The sequence below is a fragment of the Podarcis pityusensis genome (genome assembly GCF_964106645.2).
Source record: "Podarcis pityusensis genome assembly, chromosome: 7".
Classification (NCBI taxonomy): domain Eukaryota; kingdom Metazoa; phylum Chordata; class Lepidosauria; order Squamata; family Lacertidae; genus Podarcis; species Podarcis pityusensis.
In genome coordinates this window covers 53,262,242-53,287,972 of record NC_138031.1, presented here as the reverse complement: position 1 = coordinate 53,287,972, position 25,731 = coordinate 53,262,242, and the positions used below count along the sequence as shown (strand labels likewise).

Below are 25,731 nucleotides of genomic sequence, written 5' to 3'. Positions count from 1 at the left end.
GCACCGTCCGCTACAAACCAAATGGAAACACTTTTACCGCCCCAAGGCGCTTAAAGTTTTTCGAACGGATTAGGCATTTGTAATATTTCGATGAGGGGACGTGGCCGGGTGTTCCGGATAAAATGGAGGGGGGCGAAGTTGGGAGGTTCTCCTATTTTGTCGTCTTCGTCACAACCTCGGCGACGTTTCTTTCCTCAACCCGCATGGCCCAGAACAGGCCCCGGACTGAGTGGCTCCCCCCGCCGCGGGGGTCTCCCTCGCTTCCCTCCTCCTCCTCTCAGGCGCGCCGAGGCCTTGCCGGCAACCAGAAGCCCCGAAGCCGGAGATGGTGGAGCGTCGCTTAGCAACCGCCCCTCCCGCTTCCAAACAGCGGAGGCAACCGCTGGAGCCGGAGCCGCCGGGCGCATGCTCCGTGGGGCCGGGCGGCGGGGTTGCGGCTCCGCTTCCCCTTCCGGCCGCCGCTTCGCTTGTGTCCACCAGCTCCTGTCAGTATGGCAGAAGGGAGGAGGAGAGAGCGGCGGAGGAGCCCACTCCTGTGGGCGGCAGGTAGTCGCCACGGAGGAGGGAGTGGGAAGTATATGGCAGGAGCGGAAGAGGGTCGGCAGCTGCTCCGGGAGCGGACAGGGGGCGGGTGGGTATGAATGGAAGGGGGGGGCAAGGGGTTGCTTAAGGGCCGAGGCTTCCCCTGCCTGCCTGAGAAGGGAAATGGCTGCGGGGGGGGGGGCTGCTGGGGAAGGCGAGGCCGAGGCGCAAATGTCTGGGGCGGGGCGCGTTTGGGGGGACCCCGTGGTGGCCACCTGCTGCAGTTTTGGCGAAGGTCTGGGCCTCTTCTTGGCCAAGGGAGGAGTCTGAGGAAACCACAGACCCACAGAGGGACCCACAGAGGGGCAAGCGGCACATGGCACCTGCTGCCTGCTTGGCCATAGAATCAAGTGGCGGGGGTGTGTGTGTGACAATGGGCAGCTGCCACTCTCTCCAGCTTCTTCCCCATTTCGGTTTTTGTGGGAAGTACAGTAGGTGAGGGCGAGAGGCAGCTGTGGCTCTGCCCGCCTGTGTTTTTTTTTTAATCTTCCTCTCTCTGGGTGGGATGGCAAGGAGGATGGAGCCAGCAGGCCTGCCCATAAAGAGCAGGTGGGCTGGGAATGGCAACAGCTGATCCAGCAAGGCCTCCTCTTGCTTGCTGTCTTTTGTTTCTTGGCCAGAGGTGACATAGCATTGAGGACTCTGGCTTTATTTCTTCACTGTAAAGAGGAAGGGGAAGATGTGCAAGAGGGGGAAGAGTTAGCAGTACTTTGCCACTCAAAGAGAAGGGGGGGGTGAACAAGCAAGCAGAGTTGTTCTTGCCTATATATGCATCTTGGTTTCTCAAGGAGACAGTGAGCGAGCACGTAGAGCTTCCCAGGGAGAGAGGGCAATGGTCAAGTGATCATCAAATATCCTGAAACATTAAAACAGGTGGAACATGGTTTGGGGTCCATTAGAACTGGAGAGAAGTGAGACTTAGGTGGAAGCTAATTGTAGGGGTGTTGTGGAGGTGGGATAGACAAGATATGAACAGACATTAGTATGCATATGTGAGACCAAGATAAACTCTCTTTTTTTGGTAGTTGCAGCATTTATTTTGGTAGTTGACGCATCTTTCGTGGAAGACTTAGATGACTCGTAAGTATGCAGTGTTTTTATTGTAGATGATGACTTTAGACATTATTTGAATCCATATATCACATGTAGATGTTTTTCTGGTATTCATTGGCAGGTCACTTCATGCAGCATGCTCTTCTTACACATGAGTATGTTGCAGAGTCCAAATGCATAAAAGTCAGTCACCTTGTCATGCACACATGGACCTTCTCTGTGGTAGGAAACACAAAAGAAAAATAAGAACCTATAATGTGTTCAAAAAGAAATGGGGTTGTAGTGGGGGTGAGCTACAGAGAGGAGCAGGGAGGCAAAGTCCCTTTGTGCAAGCAGAAATTCACTTGTTTGGTGTGAGATTCCATACATAATTTCTTGCCCACATTGCTGATATTTAAGAGGAGAAAACTAAACACAAATCAGATGCAAGAATGCTTCCTGGCACCTGACTGCCCTTGTGGATCCTGCCACCCAATGCTGTTTCCTCGCCTTGCCTCTAGAGTGGGTCCACTATTTTTTAAAAAAATCACTTTGCTAGCAGCTGTGAAGCATGTTGCAATCTCCAGTGACACAGCAACAAACTGTCAGAAAAGTGCACACAATGTGAATGTCAAATTGGGTTGGTATTGCCCTTTCAGCAATTTACCTCCACCAGCTGCTTGGTGCCAATAAAGCTCATCAGAAATATCTCATCTCTTAGACACTTAGTTAAGCTGCTGACCCAACTTTCAGACTTGCAGAACAGTCTGGGCTCAGATACTGGCTTCATCAAAATTGTTTCTCTGTCTGGTTTTGAGTTACAGGCATCTAAATAGCCATGTTCCCTCTATTATTATTATTATTATTATTATTATTATTTATTAAATTTGTGTACTGCCCTTCATCTGAAGATCACAGGGCAGTTCACAACATAAAAATAAAAAATGAGAACACCAAATAATCAAACAAAAACAAACACAAACCAATAGCCACCATCCCCACCCCCCAAAACACATAAGCATTTCAGATCAGGGCTGTGAAGCAGGGGAATGGAATTTATAGCTTTTCTTTTTTCCATTTTCCCTTTAAAAATTGCCACCCCAAATACTGCATGTTATAGTATTTGTTGCTTGCAACTGCTTTTACAAGGGGGTGAGTGTGGGTGTGGGCACACAGGATACTAGTTTCCTTATCTTGCCTAGTTTGTCTGTAATTTAAATATAGAATCATAGAATCTTAGAGTTGAAAGGGACCCAAAGGGTCATCTAGTCCAACTCCCTGCTATTCAGGAATCTCAGCTAAAGCATCCATGACAGATGGCCATCTAACCTCTGTTTAAAAACCTCCAAGGAAGGAGAGTCCTCCTCTCGTGGGAGTCTGTTCCACTGCTGAACAGCTCTTACTGTCAGAATTTTTTTCTAAATGTTTAGTCGGAATCTCCTTTCTTGCAACTTGAAGCCATTGGTCCTTTCATCCAGAGCAGGAGAAATCAAGCATGCTCCCTCCTCCATGTGACAGCCCTTCATATATTTGAAGATGGCTATCATATCTCCTCTCAGTCTCCTCTTTTCCAGGCTAAACATACCCAGCTCCTTCAAGCACTCATAAAGCTTACCTTCCAGACCCTTGATCATCTTGGTTGCCCTCCTCTGCACATGTTCCAGTTTGTTAACATCCTTCTTAAATTGTGGTGCCCAGAACTGGACACAGTATTCAAAGTGTCGTCTGACTAAGGCAGAATAGAGTGGTACTATTACTTCCCTTGATCTTGACACCAGAATTCTGTTCATGCAGCCTAGAACAGGGTTAGCTTTTTTTTGCTGCATCATTTTGTATTTGTTTGCTCTTACAGTAATGAAGACCCAACTGAAATACATTTGACTGGTTAAAAAAAATAACTTGTTCTTACAGTTGTAATTTTAAGTTTGATTTATATTGCATATATCTTGCAGATTGCATGCTGCACTTTTACATATTAAAACACTTTAGAAATGTAAGAAACGGACTGTAAAGTAACATAATAGACAAAGTAAATGTTGTGAGCTGTATATATAGACTATGCCAACAAAATAGTGATGTAGTGGTTGTTTACCTTTATAGATATCAGATAACTAATCTGTAATTTGTGTTGGCAAATAATTAGTTGACCTTAATCGCATGCTCAGAAGTATCATATCCCTGGAACATGTTAACCCATTTTAGCTTTTTAAGCCTCTTACAAATTATTTAAGACCTATTAATTTTGGTGGTGGTTGCTACTATTACTAATAATAATAAGCATATTTTCTTGTATTGCTTAAGTGCATAGGTAAAAACATTTTTAGTGTGGTCGTCGATATTTGTGATCTATTGCTAGTCCACAGAATAATGGTTATCATGAAGGATGGGAATGATTTATATTCTGTTAACAGCAAGGTATAAAAGAGTCTTCAGTAGTAAAAACAAGCTCTTCTCTTGCTTTTGTATTATTTTAATAAAATGCAAAATACTTGTCAAGCATATTTAATCAGTTATGCTTCTTTCTTAGGTTTAAAGAGAACCGTAAAGATGACATTTGGCTTGTAGATGTGAGTATAACAGCAAAAAAGCAAAACAAACAAACCCCACACCACAAAACTATTCAAAAACAAATTTTATCTCTGTTTTAAAAAAGCTTCTACATTCATGCTTATCTTAATTTCCACGGAAGAAAAAAATAAGTTATAAATACAATACAATACAATGATTTACCGTATTTTTCGCCCTATAGGACGCGCTTTTTCCCCTCCAAAAATGAAGGGGAAATGTGTGTGCGTCCTATGGGGCGAATGCAGGCTTTCGCTGAAGCCTGGAGAGCGAGAGGGGTCGGTGCGCACCGACCCCTCTCGCTCTACAGGCTTCGCGGACCTCTCCACAAGCAGCGGGAGCGCTCCCGCTGCTTGCGGAGAGTTGCCTGCATGCCGAAGCCTGCGCGCACTGAGATCAGCGCGTCCAGGCTTCGCGGACCTCTCCGCAAGCAGCGGGAGCGCTCCCGCTGCTTGCGGAGAGTTGCCTGCATGCCGAAGCCTGCGCGCGCTGATATCAGCTCGTCTAGGCTTCGCGGACCTCTCTGCAAGCAGCGGGAGCGCTCCCGCTGCTTGCGGAGAGTTGCCTGCATGCCGAAGCCTGCGCGCGCTGAGATCAGTGCGTCCAGGCTTCGCGGACCTCTCCGCAAGCAGTGAGAGCGCTCCCGCTGCTTGCGGAGAGTTGCCTGCATGCCGAAGCCTGCGCGCGCTGAGATCAGCGTGTCCAGGCTTCGTGGACCTCTCCGCAAGCAGCGGGAGCCAGCGCTGGGCTCCCACGGCTTGCAGAGAGCTGCCTGTTTGGGGGCTGGGGTCGGGGGAAGCTCGGGCCTCCCCCGCCCCAGCCCCGCGCCTGCGGGGGGAAATAATTTTTTCCCCTTCATTTCCCCCCAAAAAAACTAGGTGCGCCTTATGGGACGGTGCGTCCTATAGGGCGAAAAATACGGTATACTTATCAGGAGTGGATTCTTATAATACATGAGGGTTTAATGTAGGTACTCGTTGCTGTGTGGCCCTAATAAAAAAGATTCCATTGTTAAAAAATCTGGAGTACAAATGTTAATTATGTTGATGGGCAGATAAACTCTTTGTAATGATATGATAACCCAAAAATTGCTTTGATTCAAGTTGATTGCATACAATTTTGCTTTGCATGTGTGTTGTATCATATATAAAAAATAGTAGTGAACAATATGCTACACTACTGCACATTGAAGTATTACCTGGACAGCACTGTTAATATGCAGCATTTTAAAGACATAGATACATGAAATTTTTGTTCGCTTTTATTTATTTTTTCAATTAGTATAATTTTTGTTGAGCTTTTAATTTTCAGAATAAATGTCCTGTAACTGAATTGATACTCTACTATCCAAGCAGATACTGGAAGAATTCATTTTGTTGTAGAAGTGTAATGATGAGCAAACTCAAAATGTACTGCTAAATAAACAAATTTTGTGCACATTTGAGAAATGTGGTAGTTTCCATCTGTCCCCATGGGTGGTTTCATATACAAGTACATGTTTAATAGTTTCTCCAAAGACTTCACTGGCTATGCCTATTTGTGTATGTGTGTGTTCTCAGTTTTATGCACCATGGTGTGGCCATTGCAAGAAGTTGGAACCGGTGTGGAATGAAGTTGGTAAAGAGATGGGAAGCACTGGTTCACCAGTCAAAGTTGGGAAGATGGATGCAACTTCTTATTCTAGTAAGTGCTTTAGTAAGGTCTTCTGATCTGTGTTAGAATTTATACTCTTTGAAAGTAACATGAAAGCCAGTAAGTTAACCAAACACATATAAGCAAATTCAGTGTTGGTACAAAGCTCAGTGGGGAAATTGGCATGGCCTCTTGGCCTCTATTCTTTCATGGAAGGATGCACATCATATGACAGCCTGTTCCTATAGAAATAGGATTATATATGCAACAGTTTGTATGTTATAAAATTGTCTGCTGCTGTTTGTTTGCCACTACAAGAAATGCCAGTAATACGTTTTTGAATATTGTAATTGTATTAATTAAAAATGCCCTTTTAAATGCTTGGTTATACTACTGTTTGTTTGTAGGCATTGCCTCTGAATTTGGAGTTCGAGGCTATCCAACAATTAAACTGTAAGTAGAATTTTGTGCCTTGTATATTAAAACTTTAGTGCTTTGTAGTATCATTAGTGTCTCTTGTGCAAAGTGTTCCATTCTGATGTATTGGACCATTATTTAAGTTTCTTCTTTGTTCACCACTCCTGATTCACCTAAAAGCTAACTGATGTTGTGAGGAACATCATCGCTGCTTAGCTGGCCCTCCCACTGCAGTAAGGCTATTGAAATACGTTGCTACTGTGTGTTCATAAAATGTGAGCCCTGGGTTGAACTTTTTCCAGTTAACTGTATGTGCTAAAAGTATTGCAGCACTTGAAATATTCATCCAAGGTGTTGACTATTATTTTACGTAGGTTAAAGGGTGATTTGGCATACAACTATAGAGGACCCAGGACCAAAGATGATATTGTTGAGTTTGCAAACAGAGTAGCAGGGTGAGTATTTATAGCGTCAGTTTTGTATGGCATGTGGAGTGGAGAGTATGTGGCAACAGTTGAATGTGGGTGACTTAGCCCATGGTACACTATACAAGCAAAGTGGCTTAATGTCATAAGACAATTGATTACAGTATGCTGAGGTAGCTCATAATTCTATTTCATAATACATAAATATATGTATATAGAAAGAGTGATTCTGTGAAGTGACATCTTGACTTCTAAAATCCATCCAAGTAATGTGTTTAATCTAGCATGCATGCATGAGCCCTTGAATCTGCTGCAGGTATCATATTCCACCACCCCCATGCCTCTCTAAACCGTCCTTTAGTTTTCTTTACAAAGCCTTTAGATTTCAGTCTTACAAACTGTTCACATAGCTCAGCCCATGAATATCCTGGTCTTGACAGGCAGTATGATTACATGAAAAGATTTGTCACCCAAAGCCGCTTGTTTAATAAGTTATTAATATATGTGCTTGTCATTCCAAGGTCAGTTCCTTCTTATTCTGTCAGAAGGAGGGGGGAGATCTTTGTTGTTGTTCCAGAAAATTTGTGAGATAGAAAAATTAAGCTACAGTTGTTGATTAACTGTCAGTCAATAACAGCACTTTTTCCAGACATCTCTTCTGTGCCTTAGTCGGTAGTAACCTATAGTTGTCACAAGACGTTAAGATAAAATTTAGCCACCTTATCTCACCTTATTGTGATGTCTGCATGGAACTATTTGGACTTTAGCAGCTATTTCTTTAACAAATGCCTGTGATCAATTCCTAGAAGTCTTACAACATCTTGAAAAACATAGCTATCATAGTAGGAAACGCTGGGAGAAAATACATCTAACAACATGATGAAATTACACTACAGTTCTTAATTAAGTCTTTAAAATGTTTCTATATTGACTCCAGTAATGATGCAACTATAGAACACAGTTGCTGAACTGGAAAGCTAGGATAGGATGATGTAACATTTCCTAATAATTATTAGATGCTAGATGCTAGCAGGATTTCCCTTCCCCCATTTTAAAAAACAAGTCTTTATTTTGCTTGGTCAAGGCAAATGTTCACTAATGATTTTCATGTGTTCTCCTCAGTTTCTAAACACTTAGATAATTTCTTAGTGTTGTCATCTGATACTTGAAAGTGCATCCTTTAAAAAAATGAAAATAAAGGTTTTTGGTGGATAATGCCAGTACATGAGGTTAGCACATTGTAGTTGATTCCCTACCCCCCACCCCAATGTCCACATATAGAAATATGTGTAAGTGTTGAAATATTTACAAGAGAAGACAAACTGGTGTGATTCAGCACTCCTGTATTGAGTTCTCATTGGTCTTAGATTTAAAGTTGTTTAAAATTATCAGTACAGTACTCAGAGACAGCAATTGGAAGCTGCTTTTCTTGCTCCCATTTATCTGTTTTCTTTATTTTATTCTTCAGGCCTATTATTCGACCCCTCCCTAGCCAGCAGATGTTTGAACATGTGCAAAAGAGGCATCGTGTATTTTTTCTTTACATTGGTGGAGAATCTCCACTGAAGGTTTGAAACTTCATTTAAATTATTGTTTGCTGATTCCAAAAGAGTATTACGTTTTAATGCATGCTTCCTAAGATTGTTCTGGTAGCTGGCATCTCAACCCTAAGTAATTTTACCAAATCTGCAAGGGTACTTAAAGTTGCAGCTTTGGGAAAATAAATAAATAAATATATTTAGTGCAGTGAGGTAGATATATTTAGATTCATAGAATTGTAGAGTTGGATTTAATGATGCTATGATGAGAGAAATCAGTGTTATTCCCTTGAAGAAGAAGATTCCTAGAAACTGAGTTGTTAATCTCCTGGAAGTACAAAAATGGGCCTGTGGATTGTGCCTCTGGGATTTCATACCATAACTTACCCTGCAAATTGGAGGAATGGTGTGGGAGGGAATGGACGAATAAGAGTGCTACTGCTGATGCATGACATCATGAGGATCAGCTGGCAGTAGACAGACACATTGACATAGCATGACTAGGTTGAGACACAGTCACAAGTACTTAAGGCCAGGGTTGGGAACTTGAAGCCTAAGGTCTTGATGTTGCTTTCAGATTAGTTTTGTGGGGACTGTGGGGAGCAGAGAGGAAGAGAAACATGAGGGGAAAGGAAGGGGAAGCTAGAATAAATGGAGAGATGAGAAATTTAAAATTTTCCTCTGCAAGTGATCAGTAGCCATATGCTAAGAGTGATCTGTCCCTTCTCCGGCAGCCTCCTGGGAAGCAAGGATGGGTGAGAGAAAGGAAAGGCTGTTCCTCTATGACTTCAGGCCCCAACACCAGCATGCAGCTCTCAACCCAAAAAGGTTCCTTGCCCCTGCTTTGGTGAATGAGGAACCAATATTTAGCAGTGAAATAAGCAACATTGTATTTTTGTTTTGCTATGTTTATTATGAAGATTGAGAAACTGTTTTAAAATGTCTATTTGTATTTCCACAGGAAAAATACATAGAAGTTGCTTCCGAACTAATTGTTTATACCTACTTTTTTTCTGCCTCAGAAGAGATACTACCTGAGGTAAATTTATTCAAGAATGTATGTAAATAAACACTGGTAGATTACCGTTAAAAATGTTTGAGGTGGTGGTGGTGGGGTGTTTTCATGTTTTGTTTTGTTTTGTTTTGGTATGCTTTACATGAATGCAAGTAAGAGTTGTCATTTGAAGTCTTTCTCCGCAATCGGAAATGAGCCATTTAGGTGTGACAATGCAATATGTCCAGTTACGGCTTTGTGAAGTAGCCACAGCTGGTAAGGCAAGGCACTGTTAAATTTCACCTCCATTGGCTGTGGAATCAGCACCATCTAAATTTAAGAAGAGACTCTTATTGGGCACACAGTTTGGTTGCACATGTTCTGTTTAGGTCTGTCTTTCCTTGAGGTCTTTGGAAAGGGGGATGGGGCTGATTCTGGTTCTGATTTTTCTTTGTGTGCAAGGTAGACATGGAGCTGTTGGGAGTATAATTCTGTCATGTTCTTGTTGCTACTTGACAAGGAAAAATGGAAACAGAACAGCTTCAATCACCCAATGGGAGACCGTGGGTGATGAAAGTGATTTGTAGAGGATAGGATAGTAACGTTTACTTAAATTATTGGAGATTGCAATGGTTAAGGCTGGAATTTAACATCATGTCTTGCCAGACAGAACAGCCTCCCTTCTCCTCATCCTGCATGCTGTTCTGTGGGTTCTCCTAACACACCCAAGTGGATTTGTGGGATCAGGAGTGTAGGAGCGAAAGCCTCATTGCTCTAGTGAAAGCCTTTACAGTGACTTTCGCTAGCACACCTGGTTAGTGGAAACTGGTCCTAAGTCTTCTCGATAATATTTTGTATCATTCTCTCTCTCTCTCTCTGTGTATATGTATATGTGTATATATATAGAGAGAGAGAGAGACCCAGTGTTCCTTTACAGTTAGTGTTGCTCATTCACAAATCTATGCTGTAGTGCAGTTAAGATAGTTAGATCTCTCTGATCCTAGTTTGCATTCTGATGCAAAAAGAAGTTTAAAAGATGCACCCTATACTAGTTATATTTGGGGAGGAAGTGTAAATACTTTACCAGCCCACTTTAATACTATACAAAGATTTTTTAAAATGTGATTTTCCCCATTGTGCTGTCATTGTTTTGGGTGGCAGATGTATTATAAGAGTTAGATCCTCTCATGAAGATGACCACAGTGGTGGTGGTAAGGTTCAAGGTAAAGTTCAAAAGACAATTCCTTGCATTTTTATTCTTTGGCAGCATAGCTGCATTATTTCATATGTGTGTGTGTGTGTGTGTGAGAGAGAGAGAGAGAGAGAGAGAGAGTGAGTCACTAGTATACCTTTAGGGCTTGGTGCACAAAAAGCAATGAGGCTATTTTCATGTACACAAGGCATCATCTATTGTCTCTGCTGGCTTGCAGTTTGTCCCACTTTGTGCTATTTTTTTTTACTATCCTCAGGGTTTGAAACTGCAAAAAATAGGGACAATAGAATTTTAAATTATCTAGAGAATAAAAGAACTAAGGCCAAAATCCCTTTAAAAAACAGGTTCTCATTTTTAATAGGAAAAGTACACCATGCTTTTACACTAGAATTTTTCTAGAAGTGTCAAGAACACTTTACTTGAACATAGGCATTGTATATCTATGATATAGCAAACAAAAATCTTAACATTTATTCACCAGCTAGCTTTGTTATGTAATACACAAACCTTTTAATCGTTACAGATACTAAACTGGAAAATCAAAGCTAAATTTCTGATTTGTTGAATAACTTGAGCTATAAAAGTACAGTGGTACCTCAGGTTACATCCGCTTCAGGTTACAGACTCCGCTAACCCAGAAATAGTACCTCGGGTTAAGAACTTTGCTTCAGGATGAGAACAGAAATTGCGCGGCAGCGGCAGGAGTTCCCATTAGCTAAAGTGGTGCTTCAGGTTAAGAACAGTTTCCGGTTAAGAACGGACCTCCGGAACAAATTAAGTACGTAACCAGAGGTACCACTGTACAAAAATAAAATTTCCTCATATTCAACCTCCTTTCTTAATAGAACATTTCTGCACACAGTTTATTTTTTGGTATTGTCAGTTTTCTCCTTCAAAAATGTTGCCTATCTTTTATGTCATCCAACTGGGGAAAGAGATTGGGAAGAATATCTGCATCAGAGGTGCATGGTCAGTGTATTAGGTTGTGATGCTTACTCTTAATTTTATGTATGACTTACAATTTATATCCTGCCTTTCTGCATATAGCACCCAAGGCAGCTAACAAATGAAAAATATAATGAGCCCAAATAACAGAATGAGAAAGCAAATAGAACCCATAAACCAGACAAAGAAACCAACAGATGTAACTTTTTAATTTACAGGTCATCTTAATATATTTTGATGTGACGTCAGCTTGACAAGCCAATGCTAATTTAAAATTAAAATCTTCACCTGTTTAAAGAGAGACATTAAAGAGGGTGGTGATGTAGGCATCTCTAGGCAGAAGACGCCATGGTGCTTTTCTTTTCTTTTTTTTACACCTTCACACTCTTTGTATTTATTCAGTGACTTTGTGTTTTATGAATATTTATAAGCCACTCCATGGTCTATAACTGAAAAGTAGAATCAATAAAAAATGGAAAATATAAATGTATCCTGAAAGTTTCTTTGTGCCATTAAAGTGTTTGGTTTCTCTTTTTTATCTTTCAGTATGTGACACTCCCTGAGATGCCAGCTGTTATAGTTTTCAAAGATGGAACTTATTTTGTGTATGATGGTAAGTTATAGATCAAGAGTAATATGTCAGTAACAGGTAACGGATTCCTCCCCCTGCATTTTAAGGATTCTAGCCCTAATACGTCTCAGTCTAGATGCTGTTACATACTTCTCAAAAATATCAAAATGTGTGTTGATTGTGCACAGTCTTTGATAATTTAGAGATGTAAAAGCAGTGCCATGCCGGCTCAAACTGTGACTGGCATCCCTGTCATGTGCTTCAAAGTAGGTTGCTCCTCGTATTTATTAATTATAAACAGGCACTCTGTAAGTTTCAGTTGTGCACATGGTGCTTTGCTAGGCCTGGTGTATATTTTAATTCCCTCCCACAGGTTTTCTTTTCCAGTTGACTTGGGATTCTATAGCTGTTCTGGGGGTCCCTTCCCATTAATATTTTTACCTGAAGTTGTTGTTGGTCTGGTAGTTCTACAAAATTTGAAGTTCCCCAAAGTCTGCTGACACCTCTTTCTTCTTCCTGGATGTTGCCACTTTGGTTACATGTGGTTTTGGATTCAGACCTACTCTTCCATGAATGGAAGGGCTCCTTCCGTTTATGGAAATGAGTCAGATCCAGTAGAGGCTGCATCTCTGCTTACTGAAACTCACAGTGACAGAAGAGGGAAACGGCTATTTGGGTGGTTGTCACTTAGCTGCACCACCTGCTTTGAAGAGTACCTCAATCCTCTGCAGTGGATTATAAGGGGGGCTGCCATTGAGTGGAACAATTGGCTATTTTTTGCCTACAGAATAATCCATTTTTGAGTTCCGCTCTGAGCAATTTTGAGTCCAAACAGTAGACTCACACTTGGAGAAACAGTATGCTCTTAGTTTGTCCAACCAGTAGATCGCGATCTACCGGTAGATCCCCGGCTGATCCTCGTAGATCGCGGGATCCTTATTGTGTACAAAAAGTTACGGGGGGAAAGCTAAAAAAACTCTGTGCAGTCCTCCCTCTGAAAAGCTCAACAACTCTGGGCACTTCCCTCCTACAAAACGCTCAACAACTCTGGGCAATCCACCCACCCCACACACGCTCCTCCTCCCTCCAATGACAATGGGTAGATCACTGCCAGTTTTTTTATACTGGGAGTAGATCACAGTCTCTTGGGCGCTGGACATGCCTGGTATATATGATAGTGTTAGAAGAAGGCATGAGCATTTTATTTTTTCTTTCACTGTTTTTTTTTTCTTTTTAAAGAATATGAAGATGGTGATTTGTCATCCTGGATAAGCAAGGAGAGATTTCAGGGGTATCTTAATGTTGATGGATTTACTCTGTATGAACTTGGAGACACAGGTAAGATGACCTTCCTTCAGAACTTTATTGTACGTTACGTTAACACTTTTGTATGTAAAGTCAGCTGCAATTTAAAAAAGCTGCTTTATGTTGTCCTATGCCTGGGAAACATCAAAGGATTTTATGGAATATGGATTTTCCACTGATGCACGTCCCTTCTTCAGATCCTACTTGAATGAAGCCAAACATTCACACCACTATTATTGCTAGTAATCAGCACTCTTCAAAACTCCCTTCCTATGGACAGCTAAATCTAGGCTAGAACTCCTCTCCCAGACATGATATCTTTCTGTGGGCAGCAAATTTTAGTCTTGTAATCCCCCACATATTTTGAAATGGGACAGTTCTCCTGTAACAGTAACCTACTTGAACAATGAATTATTATAGGTTATAGGCATTGTGTAGGACACACACAGAATAGCTTCAGAAGAAAGTTTAATAGTAGTCATGGAGTTTCCAACTTAAATATTCTGCTCCGTGTCTTCCATCAAGGTATGTTGTAGTTTGTGTATCTGTAAGACCTTTCCATTTGAGAAAGTGCTTTGTGGTTGGGGATGAGTAGTGTTTTATTTTCAGTAGCATTTTCCATTTCTGGAGCATATGGCAATGCTTTTATATATATATATATATAAATGGTTACAAAATAGCTGTTCTGTTTTCTTTGGGGATGGGAAGTTACTTAAATAAGAAGCATCTTTCTGTAGACATATCCTAAATTTAGTTCTATGTCTTTTGCTTTTTAGGAAAACTTGTGGCTATTGCAATTATTGATGATAAAAACACTTCTGTTGAACATATTAGGTATGTTGGTGTGTATACCTGATAAAACATAACAAACCATTTAGAAAATGACACCTCTTGAATACTGCATGAACCCTTCTCCAATCCCTAACTTGTCCATTGTTGGACTATGTTATTTAAAGGCTAATATAAAAGGAAGCTGCACATCAAAAACAAGCCATAGGTTTATTCAGATATTATTAATAAAAGGAAAAGGGTATGGTCCTATGTATAGTTACTTGGAATTAAGTCCCGTTGAACTCACCATTCATGGGATCAGGTTTCCCTTTTCTTTCTTACCCGCCAATTATTTTTATTGATTTTCCAAATTATTACAAATTAAACCAAATTAATTTAATTTAATACAAATTCATTTTTTTAAAAAACCTGGTTTCCTATCCTGTTACAAGCTATGTCCAAGATGCATCTCCACTGCTCCATCCATTGTCGCTTCAGTCTCTAGCTGACATCATTTCACTTGCTATTGTTGTCCATTCATTCAGCTGCCCTTTTTATCACCCTTTTAATCAGATAGGATTGAGCTGTATGTCATACATATGAAGCTTCTGTATTGAAGGGCACAGACAAATACAGTCATACCTTGGTTGTCAAACGGAATCCATTCCGGAAGTCCATTCAACTACCGAAAATGTTTGAAAACCAAGGGGCAGCTTCTGATTGGCTGCAGGAGCTTTCTGCACTCAATCGGGAGCTGCGGAAGCCGTGTCGGATATTTGGCTTCCAAAGAACTTTCGCAAACCGTAACACTTCCAGGTTTGTGGCGTTTGAAAGCCAAAACAGACAAGTACCAAGGTATTCAACAACCAAGGTCCGACGGTACTCAAATAGTATGTAGTGAGTGGCACAAAACTGAGTAGAATCTGGATTTCTTGTATATCAGGAGCCATGGAGCAGTCTAGATGTAATGACCATACCGTTCCTTGGCCTTCATAAACAGGCTTTATGCTTAGGTACTCCCTTCTTATCTCCATGGCCCAATGTGTTTCATTGCTGAATGTACAGCAATGCTGTACAATACCATTGCTGAATAGATTCTGTTTATATTTGTGGAAATACTGTGAAATGTTTCTTTTTACAGGTTGAAGTCTATTATGCAGGATGTTGCCAAAAATTATAGAGACCACTTTCATAGGTACATGCATATATTTAATCACTTGTTAATTGTTCCTAATCGTGTGTTAAGTGGGTTGAATAAATACTGCAAATTTTGACTGTGACAGTTAACAACAAATCCATTCTTAAAGCTAGGTAATCTTAAGACTATATACACAAATTGTCCAAATTTAGGAGAAAAGTGGAAGAAACTAAGCTTTAGGGATTGCATACATTTTGAAAATGTGTGTGTGCTACATTTTCTTTTAAAAAAGACTTTTAAAATACCCTAACACATGTATGTCACACATTTGCTCTCTGGCAGAGCACCTTCTGATGTCAAGATAGAATAGAAACTAGGTTCTTCATTGAAAAAGTATACATTCACAAATAACTGTAATGAGAAATAAGTAATACTGAGATGGAAAAGCTCTTCTGTTTTATTAGATCTCTAATATGTGTGCAGATCGGTTTACCATATTGACATCAATTTAAGCTGCAATTATTAGCCATTTGAAAATACAAATATTAGCTCATGCAGAGCAAGATACTTTTGCCTTTTTTAAGCTTTCAGATATATGAACAGACTGCCAGATCCTTAATGGTTGTAGCTAGATGTTTATCCTGGCACTACTTTTCTGAGAATAGTTTCCTGGTCCAAAGGGACCAAGGTACAGGAGATAGCAAAGCTGTACAACAATGTTGCTACCCATGGGTTTTGTTCAACTAAGGGCAGCTCTTCTGGAGGTTGTAAATTACTTGTGCACAAATGATGAAGTGTTAGAGTGGTTTAGGGGAATGCAGAAGCAATCTAAACAACTCACCTTTTTATCTAAGACCGTGCATTCAACATTTACATTTTCTGCTGGGACAGTTAAATTCTTTACCAAGAAAAAGGAAATGTGTAGAATTATTCTCTTTTTGTGTACTCCATATTCGGTTCTTAATTTTTAATTCTGTTCTTGTTAGTTGTGGGGAGGGGCAAGGGGTTGTGCTAGTAGGCACTGGAGTGCCCCTCTCACATTCCTGGCCACCACTAGTGATATTGTTTGGCCTGTCCAGGTTCTTAGGATCCAATAATTCACAAGGGTATAAGATCCAGCTGTTTAAACAAAATATGCACACAGGCCCTTGCTTCTGCCTAGCTATGGGTTGCATCCAATGCTCTGTTAGCAGAGTTCTGCTTGCACATCGAGACTTCCATTTCCTCTCTTCCCCCTGTGTATTCACAAAATCTGCACACATAGGAGAGGAGGAAGAAAGTGTGTTGTGTGAACAGAGCTGCAGCACTGGATATGACCCTGTGTTAGCAAGTCCTCCTCACAAATACAGTTGCTGAAATTAGTCCATTTTTTATAATTTGAAGTAACTACCATACACAAGATTCTAGCAGTGGATAATTCATGGAAGTAGAGCACCTGACCTCTTATACATTGCTTTGTAAGAGTTGTACTGAAGAGTGGTTTGTAACTAAAATGAATGGATTGGATGCTGCTTTAGAACTGTCTGTTTATTGTCCACATTTTCCACTTAGCCAAGAAAATATAGTGGAAATAAAAGTGCAGAAAAGCATAAAATGTGATTAATTGCCATGATCTATATTAAGAGGAGAGTATCCCTAGAACTCTGAAAAGGAATAAGCATGTTAGGAGTGATAATACAAAAGAACTTTTTGTTGTGGGTTTCATGCTATCTTTTCACTAAGTCACACACCCCTTAAATCAGGATCCCTAATTCCCCCACTCCCCATGGGTTGGTGAGACCGCCCTAATAACAAAATGATCACTGTGGTAACAGTAACTTCCTTTGAAGACACACTTTCACTGCCGGTCAGCTGATTGGCTCTGGGAGCAGACATTCAAAGGAGCTTGCTGTAACTGCTGATCAGCAGTTGCAGCAAATCTGTTTGGGAGAAGCAGTTTCGATTCAAACCGCTGCCTCCAAATGAGGAACCTCCAAGATTGCCTCCAAGTTCTCCAGATATAGATGGATACAACTTGCTGTCATTTTTTTAAAGTTAGGTTTAATTAACAATTTGTATTTTGACTCTTCACAGGAGCTTCCAGTTTGGCCATATGGATGGAAATGAATACATGAATAGTTTACTAATGGAGTAAGTATGTTTTTGAGATTTCATGCTATTAATATCATTTGTGTAGTAAGGTTTTTATTTTGAAACTCTGTTCTTGTGTTTGCTGTAAGTAGGTTACAAATATCTGTAGAAAGAGAGCATATAAACTTGGTAGATATGTGAAAGTTGATCAGTACATGCATTGGTTTTGCACAGTGTAAGATGAGATACTCTGCCCAGTGATTGCCTTCACAAGAATGGATTCAGCATGTTCCCTCCATGGAATCACTGTGAACCCTGGAAATTTATCATATGAATTGTCTGTGCCAAAGTTACACACTTGTCCTAATTTTATGATTTGTACTGTTTTGTGTGCGTTTGCATTTGTGTTTAAAATAAATAGTACTTGGATATGGCCCTTCAGTATGCAATAAAACCATTTTACTTTTAAAGAGAACACTTTCATTATATATAAAACCTAGATATTTAAATTTTTTATATAACTTTTTCCACTAGATGGCAGGATGGGATAGTAAATGGAGAGAGAAAAGGCACATAAATGAGAGCTGAACATGAAACACACACACACACACACACACACACACACTCACACACTGATTGAGGCTTATATATACTGTGAAATGATTACACACCATTAAGGAGAAAAACATATTAGGAACTTACGACTTTGTTTTACATGCTTGATGGATTTTGAATTTCAGCTATTGTTGCTGAGCTTTTGTGGCCTAGAAGAGGCGTATAAAGCTCTCAAATCTCTCTTTGAGAGGATTCAGAAGGGCAGCTCCGGGTTGTGTTCCATTGTTTCAGCAGAGAAATAACCCTTATTGTTCCTGAATAGAGGCTCAAATTACACCAAAGCTTAAGGCTTCAAAGATTACATCTGTCTGATACCTATGTTTCCCAGTAGAAATGAGGCCATTCCTGCAGATCAGGCATGTCCAACCGGTCGAAAGCTCAACAACTTTGCTGAAGGCTCCCCCCAAAAAGCTCAACAACTTTGGTCAATCCAATGGGTAGACTGCCAGTTTTTCTATAGTGGTAGTAGATCGCAGTCTCTTGGGAGTTGGATATGCCTGCTGTAGATAATGAGAAACCATGCTTAGCTCTCCTTGGCTTGGTCCACTTGACAAATTACAATATTATTCCAAATGTAGCCTGTAGATATAGTTGGCAAAAGACATGCTGCTGGAGACTATAGCAAATGGTACTTTTGGGCATGTTGTAGAAGATAGTAGCTAGCTACAGTGGCAGTCTAGGGGAATCAGATTTCTGTCTATCAAGGTTGTCTTCATTCTGCTCTATATACCATGACTTGCTGGCTGCTAGTATAGTCTTCGAAAGCACGTCAAAGTGCAAGTAGATAAATAGGTACCTTCCGGCGGGAAGGTAAATGGCGTTTCTGTGTGCTGCTCTAGTTCGCCAGAAGCGGCTTAGTCATGCTGACCACATGACCCGGAAGCTGTCTGCAGACTAACACCGGCTCCCTCGGTCTATAGAGCGAGATGAGCGCCACAACTCCAGAGTCGTCTGCAACTGGACCTAATGATTAGGGGTACCTTTACCTTTACCTTTAGTGTAGTCTTGTCCAGATTCACTTGTTGTATCTGCTGTCCCCCCTCATTGTTAAGCATTGGGAAAGTGGACTATGAAACCTTTGTCAGAAGCAAGATGGTTAAAGCTGAACCTTGTATGATTTTTCAGTGTCCTAGGAATGTGGCAAATACTCCACTACCACCACCTCATTTGGTCTTCCTGCAAGAAATGAGTTGAATCACTTGTTCAGATACTATAGATAGGATAGTTGCAAAGTCAAGTTGCCAAGAAGCTTTTATAGTTCTTAGGTGCTCTATTAATAAATTGAATGCTGATAACTGATAGCTTTTTTCTTTTTTTAGTTCCTGACTTGTTCGATTTTACTGTTTCAGTGATCTGAAAATTCCCACTATAGTTGTATTGAACACATCCAATCAACAGTATTTCCTACCTCATAAAACTATTGAGAGTACTGAAGATATGGTTCAGTTCATTAATGAGATCCTGGAAGGCACTGCAGAAGTAAGCCTTTCTCTTTTATTCAAAATCTCTTTAACCAATTCTTGAACTGCTCAAAGACCTAACAGTTTGTTGGCTATCTTACCTTATTTCTGTTTTCTGATTTGAATGTGCAGTACCAATGTTCCTTGAAAAACAAGAGTCGCTGGAAAGAACTAACATTAGAGACAGCCTGGGGACAGGTCCTTGCAAGGGACCCCAAGAATGTCACAAGAAAATAATTTTCCCCTTCAATGGAAAAACATTATATATCAGACTTCATGGTGAAGAAAGGTGGATGCAAGCTGAAATATAATTGACTAGTGCTAATGCCTGTTTTTACCTTTGAAATTTTAGGCACACGGTGGAGATGGAATTCTTCAACGGATCAAGAGAATAATTTATGATGCCAAGTCTACTGTAGGAGTAAGTAATGTCCCATCTCTGTTAGATAATGTCTAAACGTATATCAGATATAAAATAGGTACAGTACCTGCCAAACATCCAGCATATTAAGGTCCTCAGGTTACCCATCCTAACATCAATATCTAATTTGATCACATGATTTTGGGTGCTGGGTTCTGTATTTTAAAGAAGTTTGTTACAATATATCTGCCTTTTGAAACACACATCTTGGCATCAGGAATCCAGACATTTGGCAACCCATATCAGCAGTGTTGCTTTTGGCAATTTCCCTTAAAAATAGCTCAAAAACTTCCCTTTTTAAACATTTATTTTTAGATTTATGGCAAAACTTTAAAAAGTTTGGCTGAAAAAAAGCTCAATAACTTTTCTGTCTGGATTTTCACTTTTTGAATACGCCAACCCTAGCTTAGACGGAGAGATGGATCACAGAAACCCTTTGAAAATCAGCTTCCCTCTTTAAAGTGCTCTCCATTGAGTCAAGCAATAATCCTTGTGTTGACTGCTGCCATGAGTTTCCAAGACAGTGATAGCTATTCCCAGCAGCTGCAGGCGTTGCGTGTCAAGCCCCGAAACCCACCCCCATGGAAAGACACAAAGGAGACAGAATTTAGTTTAAAGGTTAATGGGCAAATTTAGGCTACAACTTTATTGAGTACACAAGTGTGACTGGTATTGGCTTAGGCATTGGTATCTAATGACTATAACTGGCTCCTGCCACCCAGCAGGTAGCCTGCAAAGCGTAAACTACCAGCAGAGGGAGCTCCAACAATGGCTATTGACTGGTGCTCACCTCTTGGGTTTCCGGGGGTCCTGGCATGGCCCTAGCTCCTTCCCAGGCTTTGGCCGAGATCCAAGCCCCCGGATCCCTTTAACAGAATACCCTATCAAATGGAGGGGCAGGTGATGGCCACACCTCCCCTCCCCACATTTCCCTAAACCAATGCCTAACCACCAAACCTTACAAAGTTGTGACGATTCTAAGAGGTAGGCAAAAACACAGCAGCCGCTGCCAATCTGCCACATTGGAAAAAAATCCTACCCGGCCCCTGTTCCAAAACGGGAGTCCAAAGCAAGGTCTGACCCCGACCTAACAAGGGGTGGTGAGTGTTCGGCAGCGCAAAGCAAGAGGAGGTCCCCACAACGTGCTTCTGTTTAAATACTCTACTCCCAATCAGGCCACCACGCTGATTGGCTAAAAGCCAGTGGCAAGATCGTGGCACCACTGGCTGGAGCGGGGCAAAGCCCCTCCTCCATGCCTGTTGGGGGGAGTCCTGGGGCTGTGCGCAACATGGACCCTCGGTTAGGAGGATCCAACTTGTAGAGATATACAATATGTACTACTGGTAATCCATGTGACAACTACTGCTAAAAGAAGCAGCATTTGTTCAGATCTTTAGCAGATGCTTCAAGAACCCTTAAAACTCACTTGTCAACTGGTTCAGCTACCTCCTCTCTGTACTCACAGCACATCTGGAAACCTGAATGTTGTTGTTGGCCTGCCAGAAACACAAACAGCCAACACAAGAACAATAAGTTACATATAGGTCTGTGCACTTATTTCCATAAAGACATAATATCTGTTTTGGGGGCAAAGACTGCATAGATGTACACAAAACTTAGTTTGTGGACTTGCCCTAAAATAGAATAACAATTATAATGGCTTCAGGTAGGTAGCTGTGTTGGTCTGACGAAGTGTGCATGCACACGAAAGCTTATACCCAGAACAATCTTAGTTGGTCTCTAAGGTGCTACTGGACAATTTTTTAATTATAATGGAGTTAATTTGGTCTTAACTTGATGAATCAAAGATGTTTGCGGGGAGAGTACATCAGCTTAACACACTGTAAATATCAGAAGCTTTTAAATGAAAGACAAGTCCTACTAAATGCACACTCCTATCCACATCTGTGCAAAAGCTTAAGTCCCATTGAGTTCAATGGGACTTAGCCCCAGGTAAGTGTTTTAGCACTGTAGCTTTAGTAACATTTGCTGCTTCTTATCCACTTGATATACTGAATGCCGACCTTCGAGATTTTCACAACCGCCAACTTCATTGGTTCATAAACTCCCTTTAAAATAAAGTCTTTAGGTGAGCGATCTCCACTTGCCTGATGTTTCCAGGAACTGCTAAGTACGTAATTCCCACTGTGTTTTTCTGCATTTTATTTCCCTCTGACTTACTCTTTACAAACCCCCTTCCCCAAAACCATGTGTAGATATACCTGCAGCTCAGGAAAACACTCCATATATCTGATGGACCGTATTCCGTGAAAGCTTATGCATTGATATATTTGTCAGATGTTGTCGAATTGTCACTAACAGCTAACCATTTCTCAACAGTCTGTTTTCAAGAGTTCCCCCCTTCTGGGCTGCTTTCTCTTTGGTCTACCACTGGGTGTCATCAGCATCATGTGTTACGGAATTTGTATGGCTGACTCTGATGGAAGATCAGATGAAGCGGAAGTATCTAAGAAGGAAAGTACAGGGCGGGAACTGACTGATGAAGGCACTGAGGAAGAACAAGAGGAAGAAAACAGTGAGAACCGTCTAGAATTTCCAGGTGGCGAGCAAGAACAGAAAACTATATTTGAAAAGAAAAAAGACTAAATTGCTTAATTAAAAAAAAGTAGAATTTCAAAATATAGACTTATTTATTGAATTCATCTATTTATCTGTGACCTTCAGAGATGATGAACTTTTTGTTTTACATGCATGTGTTCCAATTGCTTGGCCATGAAGAAGAATGAGTGGAAGTCTGGGTTTCAGAGTCCTTTACTATCTTTATCCTGCTGAAAAGAATTCAAATTAAGGGATGTATATATGAGCTATTTTACAGTGATGCACACTGAAGTTTTCTTCTTTCTTTTCTAGCTACTGAGAACTGGTTAACAATTATTTTAACTATGTGGCCAAAGTAAATAAAACATTTAAAAAGGACTGCAGGAATGTTCTCAGCCTAGAGTGAAATCTGTAAATGGGGAAACATACCTTTGGGACATTACATAAATGCTTTTAAAAATAGTTAGTATTGCTTTGAAAAGCAATACATACTTCATTTTATTTCATTTTTGTTTTTTTAATAAAAAGATGTAAATTTTAGATAATCTGTTACAGAAGTCTCATGGCAGTGCTAAACACAGGTATTGCAGTCTCTCTTTAGTTTTTTTTTGCAATTTTAATATTCTTCAAAGTAGTATTTGCTTACTGGGTCCATTTGCTATTGCATTATATTGGTCCAATATGGTTCATTATTAAAAAATCACTTATGTATTTAACTTAAAAGGAAAAAACCTTGCTTTTAGATGAGATTTCCCCTAATCTTGACAAAACTGAAGGTTTCATTTGCTCATGACAAAATTAGTGGAATATTTTTTTCTGTGTGTCTGCTGCATGATTAATGACAAGTGTTTCTTCAATATGCCAAAATATTTTTACAGGTGGGTTAAATCTTGCAACAACTGTGACTTCTGCAAGTGAAAAACACATAAACAAATATTTTATTGGCTTGTTATCAGTGATACCTGCATTTGACATTTCAACTACATGTTGATTGGACAGAGCAATTTATCTGAAGGACTGTTAACACTTCTAGAAAAGGGGGGTATTTGTCGGTGCAGTACATTTTCATTAACTGTTAAATCACATAAGTCATCTCTAATACTGTCCCTTGACATTGAAAGCAACTAAGCTCTCTCCAGAGTTAAGATCTCAAGGGATAAGCTATAAGATGGTGTTTGGAGTATTGATACCATGGTGATTACCATAGCAACCAAACCTATGCTGCTCATTTTCAGAACTACGGCTATGTCACATCCAGTTGGAAAACTGAAAAATAAAAGCTTCCCAGCTTGTGAGTCTTGGTAAAGCAGTTTGGTATAATATGTATGGCTACATATGTACATTCTCAAAAAAGAAATTTTAAGCTTGGATAAAAAAAGTTTTAAGGAATTAAGACTAGAAGATAGAATTTTTTGTCCTCCTGAAGATAGGGAAACCCTGTAGTACTTTAAAGCTAATCAACTTTCTAAAACATTCTAAGCAAACTAATTCGATTTACATAGTTTTGTTATTTAGAAGGAAATTAAGCCGATAATAACACAGCTGTTTTGAAAATGCATGGGTTTTAAAAGTAGGGTTCTCCTTGATAAAAATGAATGTTGATTTTCAAAATAGGAAGAGATGAGAAATGGAAAAGTGTTTAGCACTTTCACTGACAGTTGTTCTTTGCCCAAAGAATAAATTGCTGAGATTTAATTTATACTTACCAGAAATATTCTAGCTGTAACAGTTTGGCTTTATAAAGAAACTTTGTTCTGGCTTTTGTTTAAATTTAAACCAGGTTGTGTTGGTTCTGAACACTGATAGAAGCTATAAATGGTATTTTGTTTGAGGCAAGGTTCAACTCTTGTCATGTCATGCGCAGTTGGTTTTTCACATAATTGAGGTTTTGTCCAATGCTGCAAAACTCCCCTATGCTTTAAGCGTCAAAAGCATAAAATGAGCTGGATTTTTAGGACGGAGAGAAGACTTTTAGACCGTACCAGGATAGCATTTCTATTTTGTTGGTGTTATATGTTGTTTATAGAAGTAGTGAATGTCAGCACAAGAAATCTGAATTCATCTACTATTTCACACGACTTATTAATTTTGTGTTCTTATAGCTTTCTTTTAGATACAAATAACAGCTACATGCTATATAGTAGTTTTTCTAGTGCTGAATCTTGAGAGCATGCTTTCAACAACAACAAAATCCTAGCATTTATACCAATTTATAGGATGTTAAGCAGAGTTAGAGTGGTTTGGACAGTGGCAGTTAAAATAGGTATATGTTTGCCATCCAGCATATGGAATGTCAAACTCCCTGGCGTTTACTGAACTCAAGTGTACTGCCATTTCACTTCAGCTTCATAACACTGCAGTTAAAGTAGATTTAACTGAGCATTCCCCCTTTTATCTTGGGAATGAATAACTTGCGGTATAAAACAAAATGACTATTTTTTTTTTGATCATGTAAAGAGCTCCACACAGTCAGGTGTCTATTTTAACTTGAATGGAAGCACTCCAATTTTATTTTACTTTGTTGAATTTATCAGCTGTAAATGTGGGGGGGCGGGTTGTGTTGGTTTTTTTTTTTTTTTTTTTTACAGTAATAAAACATTTAAAAGTACTGCTTTTCACTCCTTGGTGCTCTATTTGCACGTAGTTTGACATATACAATAGAGAAGAGATAGAAGAAACTGGGATCAGACCAGCATTCTCTTTCCCACATGACTTTTGAAACCCACAAGATGACATTGGCCGCAGCCTTCTCCCACTGTTGTTCCCCAGCAATTGGCATTCTAAGGCCCACTGCAACTGCTGTTGTTAAAGGTAATAATTAGCCATCATGACTGGTAGCCATTGTAATAGCCTTATCTTCCATGAATTTGTCTATTGCTCTTTAAAAGCCCTCTAGGCTGGGAACCATATTGTGATAATGAATTCCATATTTTAGCCATGTGAAGAATTTTGTATGTGTGTGTACGGGATTTAGCATTATGGAATGATCCAGGTTCTAGTATATGTGGCAACCTCTCTATCCACTTTCTCCGCGCTATGGCATACTTTTATACAACTTTGTACTGTGTTTCCTTCCCCTTACTTGAATTTTTCCTAAATAAAAGAACACCAAATGCACGTCGTCTTCATAGGGGAGTTTCTTCAGCCCCTTAATCATTTTACACTTCTTCAATGCCCTTTTTGAGAGGAAGCAACCAGAAATGCACACAGTATTCCAAGTATAGTAATAACGTATGTTTGTGTAAAGGTACTATAATAATGGGAATTTAATTTTAGATCTAATAACCCCTAGTAAGGAATTCTCCTTTTTCATGGTTGTTGCTCAGTCGCTCAAGGTTTTCATTGAGCCTCCACCATGACTCCCAATATCTCTTTTCTGGTCAGTTGAGACTAGCTCAAACCACATTGGTCTATATGTAAAATTGGAAGGGAAAGTGCCCCCAACGTACTAGCATAAGGTGTCCATTTAATGCATATA

At 40.1% G+C, this 25,731-nt stretch overlaps 1 protein-coding gene across 1 annotated transcript; it reads left to right on the top strand.

Annotated features, from left to right (window-relative positions):
• The first annotated feature begins 379 nt into the window (after positions 1-379).
• Positions 380-25,370, top strand: TMX3 (thioredoxin related transmembrane protein 3). The gene is made up of 16 exons (XM_081014240.1): positions 380-546; positions 1,608-1,662; positions 4,142-4,181; positions 5,739-5,862; positions 6,219-6,264; positions 6,603-6,683; positions 8,122-8,221; positions 9,153-9,230; positions 11,890-11,956; positions 13,154-13,252; positions 13,996-14,053; positions 15,132-15,185; positions 17,202-17,258; positions 19,163-19,292; positions 19,626-19,694; positions 22,035-25,370. The coding sequence occupies exons 1-16, from the start codon at positions 492-494 to the stop codon at positions 22,299-22,301; spliced, it is 1,380 nt and encodes a 459-aa protein (XP_080870366.1). The 5' UTR covers positions 380-491; the 3' UTR covers positions 22,302-25,370.
• Positions 25,371-25,731: the final 361 nt, after the last annotated feature.

Bases quoted from the DNA above. Each gene is read 5' to 3' on its own strand.
- TMX3 (XM_081014240.1), top strand. From the start codon at position 492: ATGGCAGAAGGGAGGAGGAGAGAGCGGCGGAGGAGCCCACTCCTGTGG. The intron at 14,054-15,131 runs GTATGTTGGTGT...TTCTTTTTACAG, and splicing joins ACTTCTGTTGAACATATTAG to GTTGAAGTCTATTATGCAGG. The intron at 19,695-22,034 runs GTAAGTAATGTC...ATTTCTCAACAG, and splicing joins ATGCCAAGTCTACTGTAGGA to TCTGTTTTCAAGAGTTCCCC.